The sequence below is a fragment of the Glandiceps talaboti genome, chromosome 5, assembly GCF_964340395.1.
Source record: "Glandiceps talaboti chromosome 5, keGlaTala1.1, whole genome shotgun sequence".
NCBI classification, from domain to species: Eukaryota; Metazoa; Hemichordata; class Enteropneusta; family Spengelidae; genus Glandiceps; species Glandiceps talaboti.
In genome coordinates, this window is record NC_135553.1 from 27,871,707 (window position 1) to 27,884,627 (window position 12,921).

Sequence of the window (12,921 nt, forward strand, 5' to 3'; positions counted from 1 at the left end):
TCAATGCCTCAATTGTGCTCTCAATACTATAAATGTTAAAAGAGACATTTCGGCAGACACGCACTTTCGCTTGGCTATCGACTGCCCTCATTATTAAATATATGGTAGGTAAACGTACAAGGTGAACAACCGCGCCTGAGGTTTAATTTGGCTCAAATCATGAACAAAGTATTTCGAATGTCAGAATGTCCATGTCCCCCTCCTTCGCATCCCCAATTTTTTCATGTCCGCCCTCCCTATTTTCTCCCAAGGCACCCTGCCATAATTTTTGACCGCAGCATCATTGTCATATTGGTGTTTTTATCATAAGTAGTTGTAGCAATGGATGACACCTTTTGTTTCAAAGGTGTACTTGTTCCTTTGAACCCCAAAACAGATGGTTGATATACCCGGGCTATATATAGTGTTTACTACAAACTCAGACCACAGTGGTCTGAGCTACACAGTTCAATACCCTTAACCACAACTATCTGATAACGTGCCAAACATTGAATTTTAATGAGGTTCCAGTGAACAATAAAGGTCAACAGTTACATAAAAGGGACGAATGTGCACATAAAATGTAAGTACATGTACATTTGGGTTCACACAATCGTTTACGGCACAAACAGGTGAAGTTTTCCAAAAAGAAAACTAACTATTTCAGTTCATATTAATGAATAAATAAACTCAGTGAACTTCATGGAAGATCAAATCTGCCTGCTCGTCGCATTATAATTTAGCACGGGGTTAAACAATTCCCATGAGATTCAACCACGCCTTTCCGAATAAGTAGACCGTGAATTTAACAACGTATATAATGTTTTGTTTAGCGCCTTTTTGTAAATCGACACATACCTCTACCAATGAGTTCTTCTTTTGTTGCTGGGGTCTTTAACGCCACATACTTCAGCAGTCGCACCTTAGAAATTGCTGTATCCTGTCTATCGGAGATCATAGGCAACGGCAAAAGCTGGGACTTAGCCAAATTTGGGTTAAGTTTTAATAATGGCCTTTTATTTTCATCTAGGGAGCTTTCAGTATTTACAGGGGTGGGGGGGGGGGCTTGTTACAAATCGGCTATCGGGGAGGGTAATATTTTAGAAAATGGGGTCACATTTTACGTTGACACATTGTATTGTGTAACATTGCATTATCTGTGGGGTTTTTTGTCATCCCACCGATGCCAAAGTTTCCAAATTATATTGCTGCCATTCGGGTAAGGGGTGGGATCAGTGTTAGATACCATGGTATCAGCCTCTGCAAATCAAATTGATGATGACAACCATGTAATGAATTGTCTGTTGTGGCGTGAGCAGAGGAGTGGGTCTCACATGTGTAAAATGGGAACAGTTGGATAAGATACCAAGGATAATGTTGTGGAGATGTTGACCTCGGTCCTGACAATATTGGGAGTGTGCCAATCTAATCGTTGAGAGTTGTGGCCTTCAGCTCAGCCAAGAGATATTGAAATTGAAAGTGTAATTGAAATTGAAATTTATTCCACCAGAAAATGAAAACAATATATATATATATATATATATATATATATATATATATATATATATATATATATATATATATATATATATATATATATATATATATATATATATATATATATATATATATATAGGAAGTCAGTGGTAAGATTTGTCCGTAGTACAGTGCTCGATACGTCTGCACGCAGAGCGGAGTATATGTTGAGGGTAGAAGAAAATCAAGTCGGGTTTTTCGTCTCTACAAGCCTGTTTCGTGAGTAAATCACTCGTCAGGAGATGTCAACATCTCCTGACGAGTGATTTACTCACGAAACAGGCTTGTAGAGACGAAAAACCCGACTTGATTTTCTTCTACCCTCAACATATATATATATATATATATATATATATATATATATATATATATATATATATATATATATATATATATATATATATATATATATATATATATATATATACATTCTTAGAAAGTAATTCAAAACAGAATTCTGGTGAGGGCCGTACAATAATTTATGATGGCCGTAGTAATGGGAAATAACCAATGCCCTTCAACATGGTGGCAGCGGTGGGATTAAGTCCTTACAACTGATTGTGGGACTTGTGTCCTTTTACATTTCTGACAGCATTTTAACCCACGCTTTGAACTACTTTAATAGGGAGAGGGTCATGTTTTAGAGAAAGAAAGTCGAGGGAGAGCCACTTTTTAGCACGATAGTGACATTTTACACAAAAGACCGAGCCTGATTTCCCCCGCCCCCCTCCCCCTTGTAATTACTGAAGGCTCCCCTATTATATGCCTTTATGTTCACTTAGTGCCCATCAGAGAGCTCAGTTTGTGTATGTTCCAACTGATCATAGACAAGAATATTCTTGTCTATGACACAATGAACCTTTTCTGTTGTGCTATGAAAACAATGGGAGGCTGTTTTTTTTGCATGGATGACACACATGCGCACACAACATAGTGTGAAGGGTAAACGCAAATGGTCGAAAAAAAGACAAACACTTTAAGCCCGGGGCAGAGCAATGTAGGCCTACTGCTAGTGCTTGGCAGACACTTTAAGCCCGGGGCAGAGTATATTTCTGTATATCGGAAACACTTTTTTTTTCTCTTGTTTCTCATTACCCGACCGACCCAATTTTCAACTACGACATCAAAGTAAAAAAACAAACTTTTATTTTCGCCCGTCCGTAATATTTTGCTAAGCAACGCTCTGGCATGAATAAGCAAGTGTCTGGACTGTCGACATCATCTACAGTCATGGCGGAGACACTTGTTCACGAACAGACCATTTCTTTAATGATTCAACAAGTAAGGGACTGAGAACATGCCAGTTGTGTAAAGCTGTGAAAGGGCTTGTTACCAGGAATCCAATAAAAAGAAAATGGAGAGGAGGAAAAAGAGAGGCAGAGAAACATGAAGATGATTTTTTTTTACTTTTTTTTTTTACTTTTTTAAAATATAAATCGAACGACCGTCCCATAGTTAGTGTGAAAAAGTCACGAGAAACATAAAAAAAATAAGGTCGCCCTAATGAGCCGTATAAATCTAAAGAATACGTAACTTTGGGCTATTCGCTCAATCGGTTTTTGCAATATCGTTTAATGACGTATGAGCCTGCCACTCAACGCAATGTAGGCGTGGCTTTCAGGATTGTCAGCCTCGTCAACTTACTTCCGATCTGTACATTCTGGAAATAAAAAGATGTAACTGATAAGGCTGTGAGCATTTTTTTTTTGGGGGGGGGGTAAATATGAGGGGGGGGGCATGAAAAGAATTGAGGGTTGAAAGGGAGGGCCATGAACATTCTGATGGTCTGAAAGAGGGGCCTCGAAATATTTTTCTCAAGATTTGAACCAAATTAAACCTCAGGAGCTGTTTGTCTACTGAGTAAATAAAAGAAAACCTCTTAGCTTCGCCGCAATTACTTCTACAACCTATATTCAGTGATAAGTTGGGTGACACCCATGCGAATGCATGTGTGTACATGTATGCCTTCCTCTGTCTGTTTGTTTGTCTGTCTGTCTGTCTGTCTGTCTGTCTGTCTGTCTGTCTGTCCCGAAGAAAAAAAGGTTTATATCACCACAAAAAATCAATCAGTCAATTGATCAATATCACACACAAAATAATGTTTACTTCACCACAAAAAATAATCATTCAATCGATCAATCATTCAACCAAACAATAACTCAATCGATCAATCGATCGATCAATCAATTACATGCTCGCCGCACCATGTGATTAAATAGGTTTGTAATTAAACATGCTACTTCTGCTTCTTCACGCAACTAAATCTCAGTAAATCTAAGTTTTTAATTTAGCTTTTCAAACTTTGCCAATATATTTGATAGAAAGCTCACTTTGTACAGTGATATAAGAATTTGTTGTAAGCTCTTACTGTTCAAAAATAAATTGTAACGTTGAGACTGTCAAGAAAGTAACTATGTAACGTTGAGACTGTCAAGTAGTAACTATAGTAACGTTGAGATTGTCAAGAAGAAAACTATTATAGTAACGTTGAGATTGTCAAGAAGTAACTATGTAACGTTGAGATTGTCAAGAAGTAAACTATTATAGTAACGTTGAGATTGTCAAGAAAGTAACTATGGTAACGTTGAGATTGTCAAGTAGTAACTATAGTAACGTTGAGATTGTCAAGAAGAAAACTATAGTAAAGTTGAGTTTGTCAAGTAGTAACTATAGTAACACTGAGATTGGCAAGAAAGTAACTATGGTAACGTTGAGATTGTCAAGAAGTAACTATATTAACGTTGAGATTGTCAAGAAAGTAACTATAGTAACGTTGAGATTGTCAAGAAAGTAACTATGGTAACGTTGAGATTGTCAAGAAAGTAACCAGTAGGGTAAATAAGAGTTTTTGACTGGGTATTTAGTATTCAGCTATTCTAAAAAAATATATTAATTATTGTGAAAAGTCTGATTTTGTTTGTCTTTGTTTGTTAGTTCTTTCTTTGGTTGATTGGTTGGTTGGTTGGTTGGTTGGATAGATGGATGAATTGCATAATAGTGGGATTCGCGACGAAAAACAGACCGACTGACCGGATGTGTTGGTAGGTGGGTGGGTGGATGGGCGAGCTAGTGGACGAGTAACCAACCATATTGAGTTTTTGCTCTTGGCTCAAAATTAAACCAGTAACTCTGAAACAGACGTTATTGTTACTTCATGTAACATCGTTACATTTACTTTGCTTGGGTTACCATTATGTTAGCAGATTGTAGTTAAACCATTTACAGTTTAACAATATGTTTATATGGTCCGTGTATATACCGTCCATTTGTTTTTCATTTCTCTATTGCAAACAAGAAAAACGAAAAACCAATGCCCGTTTCGTTTTTCGTCTTTTCGATTTCTCGATCGGAAAACAGAACAAGGAAAAAAACGTTTTATTTTATAATGATACAAAAATGGTAAACAAACCCTGTATATATATATATATATATATATATATATATATATATATATATATATATATATATATATATATATATATATATATATATATATATATGTTACACCCAATCTGTGAAATTGCTCAATTCATGAAATGGGTAGGTAACTTTGCCCCGTCCATGGAATGGTCAACCTTATGCAAATGTGAGTATAGATTACGATCTAAAAGGGGCGAAATTAAACTTTGGGGGCAAGAGTTTTGAACTGAGGTGTTGATTATCGAACTTTATGAAAAACACAAGCTACACTGAATTATTATGAAATAAGAATTGTGAAGTGATGAGTTTGTAAATACATGATAATAAAGTTGGTTGATTCTTATTCTTTTTTGTGTGTGTCCTATAAAAGATGCTCATTTCATGTACTGAGAAAGATGCTCATTTCATGTACTGGGCATATATTACATACCCACTTCATAACCTGGGCAATACGGTTGTCTATTTCATGAAGTGGGCAAAGTTACCTACCCATTTCATGAATTGGGCAATTTCTCAGATTGGGTGTAATATATACATGGTGAGTCAGATCATTTACAGTTTAACAATATGTGTATAGATATATATATATATATATGATGAGTCAAATCATAAAATGTGGCAATGTTATTAAGATTGCATGGTCAGAGTCAGACGACATTCTCTTTCTGGTTTACTAGTTTCATTTGTAAATATGTCCAAATCCAAATCAATCCAATATTTGATGTGGGAAATGGGATGAAATTCAATATCAGAAATTGTAATTCTTCTTACTACATCACAATAACTGATGTAATTTAATTCCAAATGTGTAATCAATAATTTGATAATGCTCTGTTCAGAAGTATTATTAGCTTAGATGAAATTGATTACTTTTATAAACGGCAAAACCATATATAGTTAAATAACCATGTACCTGTACATGAAATGACACTGTATCAACATAACCACGTTAGTGTCCAAACATGTAATTACACATTTGATTCTGGTTCGTCCAAACATGTAATTACACATTTGATTCTGGTTCGTTCAATCATATGAAAGTATAATTATGTGCGGTAAAAACTGACATTCTTTGAATGTGAATGTGTAAACGACAAGGATTTGTAGATGAGGTCCTATAAACAAACAGCTATTGTTTAAAGCCACACTAGACAGTACTATTTTTGTGTCAGGCAACCACTAGTATAACGATGGAAATTGTTTTAAAATACCAATAATTAGGTGTTGTTCATGTTGCTAGAGGCCGATTTTATGCATAATTAGTACAGTAAAAGGTCGAAATCGTGATTGCATTGGGATCGATGATTTTGGGTGCGGACCCAAAAACAAATGTATTTTACCATTTGTACAACGGCGCACGTTTACACATAGGTGATTCGATACTGTTCAGGATGTACAATATTAGAAGTAAGTCATTAATCTCACAAAACAGTTTAAAAAAAACATTTTAATTGCACCTAGTTCAGTTTTAAACGTATTAATAGGTTATCATAAAGTTGATTAGAATTATATAAAACAGGAATGCTGGATAAAATGCAAAAGCTGGTTTGTTTAAGTTTTTGTAAGGTATTTGAAAATATGAATTGTCGATATCAAGTAATGCCACTGACCATGTCATAAAACTAGAAGGTCTGAAGTCGTTTTCATATATTACAAAAGTCAGTGACCTACTGACCCCATTGGAACATTTTAAGACACTTCGTATTCATCGATGTCAGTCGTTGGGATTCAAGAGGGGATGCAAATAGGTCAATATCTTTAGGCGTCGCTGGGAAAAACAAAGTCCATCATCATAAAGTTGGTCACATCATGATGTATAAGGTAACCATGTAAAATTAATATCATTAATAAGTACAGCATTTTAAATAATACAAACTTTCCATGATATGCACAATACATCCCTAACAGTCTTGATTAGAGCGATGCTACCACATCACCGTTGTCATTCAATATCAAATACCATACGTGTTAATCAATTGCCATTGTGTCGAATTTCCAGAACTTTTTTTTTTACCTAAAAATACATTTATGATAAATTTGTGGACTGTAATCATATACAGAGTTCGACTACCGGGCTTTATTTCTGCCAAATACTTAAATATGAGGGGTCATCCTACAGCAAATATACACAATACAAATGTGCCGATATTTGCACCTATTTTGGCTTTGAATACAGACAGCACATTTTGTGTTTCTAGACGTGTGGATGTGAGGGGTTGTAAAATCCCTCACATATCTGGAAATACGAAATGTGTTGTTGTCCATAACATACAACAACAAACAAACAGGTGTCAATGTATATTGCAGTGGCAAATCACAATATGATGGCGACCAAAATAGACAGACTTTCTTGTTAAATCAGTCACAGCGACGTCCCTGTCTCATATAGGAACATGACCTATGTAAGCTTGTTGTATACCGTACCGTACCGAGGAGACCCGATTGCCCAAAAAGTAGATCCCTTATTAAAAGAAAATAGTTAGGGCATTGAAACGCCCTACTGAATGAAAGCTGTGCACAAAGGAAAGGAATGTCGTATATAATTATAAAAGCTTCTTGCATACAAAATGTATTTTAGTGCCACGCATGTACTACACCGATAATTCTTCCATTTTACAATTTGACGATTTTTTTTTCAAAAAAGGGAATATTTGTATTTAGGGGTACAAAACAGATTCATTAAAAGTAAAATCGTTTTTGTAGGATGGAAACTAAAATTACTCAAACTCCACCCCTGCAAAGTAAAAGAATTTCGGTTTTTTTTACCCTACATTGAACTATTGATCTCGCCCCTAACAATGGTATATCGCTCGTTTTTTGACCTTGACTGAAAGTATAAAAAGCTAATTTTGGTCTTTTATCACATTAGCATCGTTAATTTATCACATTGGCATTGTTTATTTATCACCAGTGAAAGTTAGCTTTATTGCAACATGATATTAGGATAACTGGAACTGATATGTCATGGCGGTATTGCCCGCTTTACAAGTTTTTTTGTTCAATATGCAGTTGCAATGGAAAGTGACGGTTTATCCTTCCACATATACCACAAAACAATCTGAATTCTGTCCGCAAAACGAATAAACTATAGTATATTCAACGGATTTTGGGGACTAAAACTAGCTAATAGTAAGACTTAAAACATTTGACTTATGATTTGGGTGAACATACTTCATAGGATCCTGTTAATAATATGTATTTATTATTAGATGGGTGAACAAGGTATTATGCAAATGTTGTGTGTTCGGCGTGACCTTAAAATTCAGATTCACATTGTGAGAATGTATGGCGTATTGAATTGTGGGACTCGTTGGTGAATGTCTACCTATTAGAATATGAATGTATACGGTCCCAACCCATCGTTACAGTAATCTCAAGGCGTCTGTGAAGGGTATACGCGGTGTGAAACCGGCCGTGTGTCTAGTGTTCTGTTTATTTCGCCCATACCGATCTACAGTGATAGACATAGTGATTTTTAACGTCGTGACAAAACGGTATGCCAGCTAGAACGTAGTGATAACTACAGGTAGTGACAGAGCAGTCATAATGAAGACACTTCTTGTCTTCACGTTAGTGCTTTTAATGGTTGCACGGACATTGGCTCAAGGTGAGTTGAAATATTCATTTACAATCTAACAGAATCGCAACACAAAAGCTGTCAAGTCCAAGAATAGGACCGATAAATTATGTTAGCGATTATATGACATTACACGGTAAATGCGTGTATCAACATTCGCATGTACGCGCGCAAAACAGTAGCTGGGTTATGCTAATGACGCGTCGCCATATATCACACTCTTCGAAAGGCAACTACTAAACGTGAGATATATGAACATGTTGCTATGCTAGCACTGTTAAAGTCTATTCGTGTGATTAAGTCAGTTTCTTTTCGCTGAGTAGTTTAAGTATAAAATAGTCATTGGTATGTCTATGGATATTGTTTTACATTGAGTAAGTGCAGACTTGGACATTCTACCGCTTTCACAATGATGAAATATGTACACTAACCACACCCAATCTGTCAACTTGTATTTAATGATGAATCGACACCTTTGCGAGGGACGTTTCTTTGGGGTCACTAACCCACTTTGCATTCACTATAGTAAATCAAGAATCGTTCGGTTCGTATCCCCTTACTCATTTTCTGACTAAACTTCGCTTAAAATATAGGGGGGGGGGGGGGTTATAGCATACAAACCAATGGGTGGTAGGATGATCAACTTGCAAAATTTGTAAAACACGATATGTAACTGTCATCTACGGTGACCTGTGACCCAACCATTTTAGGATGAAAATTATGATACGTACTCTTGCAATGATGAGTTTAGAACGTCTTTACTACTGTGCCACCACTTGAGAACCTTGATGATAAATACAGGTGATATAATCTATATTTACATAAAAGGCGACTGCAATTCAAATATTTCCGCGGTAAAATTGGTATTGTGGAGCCCAAGTCTGTAGGTAACTTGAGAAAACGGTATCTGGGGCGTGGTTACTGGAACTAGGACAATTCAACACGAAAATTGTTAAAAAGTGAAAGCCGAACGTTTAAAGTGACCGAATCGTGTCAAAACAGTTTAAGGTTTCGGCTATCTTTTGAATGTCCTCGAGTTGTTTGTGTTTTTTAAGATTCAAAAGGCATGCGTTACTAACTTTTATCGCTCTCTGCCTTAGTAGAGCATTCGTATTTCCATTTATCCCAGCTGTACAGGAACTGCCATTTCAATGCTAGTCCCCTTCTGTATTGCGATCGAATTGCCGCAATATGTGTCATACTTTCTCAGTCATCCAAGGTTAAATTAACCGGCGAACAAATGACAAATCTTACATTCTTGACCTTGTCCAAGCATGTCCCTAATTCCATTGTTGGGTTAATACAGGTGGTCGGATCAGACTCGACTCGTAAATTTTTTGTCTATGGGTGAATGAGAATAAAAAACTTGGAAATTATAGTAAACACGGACGAGATTGAATAGGCGATCGCTTGAGCTTAACGATTGGATGACTTTGTATAGAAATAGTGGAGTGTTTAATTTAGGCCTCTCCCTGCCATACGCCACAGAACAGGAACAACACTTCTCTATAGATGCTATTCTAGTTGGAATGTAAACTATGTAACATTAGATCTTTATCCAGGGAAGACATTATCGTAAGGCTGGGGTCAGAATTTACGGCAGGGGGGCCTGGGTAGAAATTATTTTGGTAAAAAAATCGCAACCCCCGCCCTTTGCGCTCAAAAAATTTCATGCACCCCCCCCCCCCCGAAATGAACCTAAGAATTTTCGTAGCCCCCTCCCGGTCAAACATATTTTGATGTGTAATTATGCAGTACCCCCCCCCCCTCCATTCAGAGATGTACAGTATGGTACGGAAATTAACTTCAGCGTGAGAGACTTTTTTACAAATATAATTATGTGGGCTTTGCCAAAAAGGTCTCATATTGGGCTGTATTTGGAGATACTTAGTCAGCAGGGTTTTGCCTTTCAATCTTGATTCTGGGCAGAAACAGCATCTCCCATGATAGCTAGTGGGGAGGGTGTGGGAGGTGTCCCCCTCTTGAAAATTCGAGAATAGTCCAATTTTACTCGAGTCAATATATTATTATACAACTGTATGGCTATATTACCTACACTGTAACTTACCTATTCAGAGATATTTTGGCAGACACACACGTTTGCTTGGCTATTGACTGCCTCATAATTAAATATATGGTAGGCCTAAGTGTGCAATTTTGAGAGAGAGAGAGAGAGAGAGAGAGAGAGAGAGAGAGAGAGAGAGAGAGAGGGAGAGAGAGGGAGAGAGGGAGGGGGAGGGAGGGAGGGAGATAGAGAGAGGGGGGGGAGTACAAATACATTCACATGGCTGTCATCGAAATCATAATTGAATATAGGTCTTAGAAGGTATTGCGGCAAAGCCGAGAGAAATTTTATGATTTACTCGGTAAACGACCGCTCCTGGGATTTAATTTGGTTCAAATCATTAACAAAATATTTCGGGCCCCCGTTACAGACCATTAAAACTTTCATGACCCCCCCCCCTTTGAACCCTCAATTTTTTTCATGCCCCCCTTAATTTTTCCCCAGACCCCCGTGCCGTAAATTCTGACCCAAGCCTAACATTAGATCTTAATCCAGGGAAGACATTTGCTATTCAGACACGTCATAATATTCTAGCCTGGATATTACTTCCTAAAATTGCAGGTATTGACAGTTTGATTACGATATCGGTTCTCTACTAAGCCAGTGTAGTTATGTCTGGGTTATTGCTCTTTCGAATTAGTTCGACACATCTTTGAAAAACCTCTGAATGTTTTGATTTTCAATTGCAATGGATTAATTGTTTTACGAGATGACTGCATAAATAATATTAACACAACTATTTACAATAGGCTAAACTTTTTATACTTAGGGGACACGGTAATAGCTGAATTGTAAATTGATACTTTTCGTTTTAATGTGACTACCAGCATGGTATACTATTAAGGTATAATATTAGCTAATTGAATTCTATATTTGATTATGACCTTCGGGTTGATCAACTATAGGAACACATTGTTAGCATGTCTTTCCTTGATCCTCCACTCATGCATACATCTCTATTTAAGTTAGAAATACAGCCGGACAATTTGAATACAAATAACCAACTACGTCAGCTTGTGCATGGTTCGATGACTAGTGCTCCTCGCAGACATCTGACAAAGACCCTTGGTGTTTGAATTAATTCGTACTGAACCTATTAATTGAATGAAATCTTCTATTCTGACAAAAATGATCTATATGGGGTTTTAACCACACGTTCCCTATGTGGGGTTTTGACCACAAGTTCCCTATATTTTAGCTCAGACCACAAGCGAAAATAGTTATATGAGAGATTTTAGTATGTAACGCTAGCTGGAAGTTTTGTGTGAACGTTCTTATGGTCCCATACCAACCTCAGAGTTAGACTGATTTCTCGATGAAACACTCCTTGTCAACAATTAACGAGAAGAACAAGAAGAACAACTAACTGTCTACGTCTATAGGTTTTGCACGTATTTGCCCTCACTTTGAGAGCAAAGTTATAAATGTACACTACACCTTTGCATTGAATTCATTATTAGGGTGTCGCTCATAAATTTACTGTACACCTAAGTTCTGACTACCCACAATGCATTGTATGTTCCGGATATCATCACGACCAGATGTTGCTCATTGATGTAGAATATAGGGAAGTCCAGAATAATGTGTTTGGTTTGTAAGCATTCAGTCAACCCATTATTTAATATTTTAATGTGTTTGGTTTATGTACATATGCATAGTCATGCTCGTTATCGCAACAGTTCATTCTAGTATCTTTTAACAAAATGTCATTAATCCAATCAACAAGTTTTGGACATTTGACTTTTTGGCTTTTTCTGTTGAAGACTAGTGTGCATGATTGTGTAGATTTTTCAATATTTGCCTTTCACATGAAGGAAATTTGCATTGAGAAATCTACTACCATACTGCATTTACATCTAGAACAAACGAACACAGAACAGTGATAAGGAAATGCTCCAAATCACACTTGCTGGTTAACAGAAATCCGCCATTTTTTATTTCTTTTTAACATTCACCCAAGTTGATTGACACTGCCACTGACTTGTCAATAAACAGGAACAAAATAAGTCTTTTACGTCAATATGGGGTATGATAAATGAAATGTGAATTTACATCTACTGTCAGTGATGTTTGATTAACAAGAAATGTAGTGAAAAGAAATGGATGTAGAGGTTGAGATATTGGCATATTTGGAGTGATATCTACAAGTTTAGCCCACCATCAACTAAATTCGTTGAAGTAGGATTACATTTCAGTTGGTAACAATAAATGTTATGAAATAGGGACAGTTGTCGCTGCATAGACTCAGGAGAGAGCTAGAGGTATGAAACAGTGATGAGAACCTTTCTGCAAGTTCAACATGTGGAACGAAAAACAAAATAGATGAATTTGCGACTAGGTGCTT

The 12,921-nt window shown here is 36.6% G+C and overlaps 1 protein-coding gene across 1 annotated transcript in view; it reads left to right on the top strand.

The window, feature by feature from the left end:
* Window positions 1–8,312: 8,312 nt before the first annotated feature.
* Window positions 8,313–12,921, top strand: part of LOC144435553 (uncharacterized) — a 53,436-nt gene continuing 48,827 nt past the window's right edge. Inside the window, exon 1 of the mRNA XM_078124140.1 lies at window positions 8,313–8,542. Within this exon, the coding sequence (XP_077980266.1) occupies window positions 8,482–8,542 (61 nt within the window). The 5' untranslated portion in view covers window positions 8,313–8,481. The remainder of the gene's footprint in view (window positions 8,543–12,921) is intronic.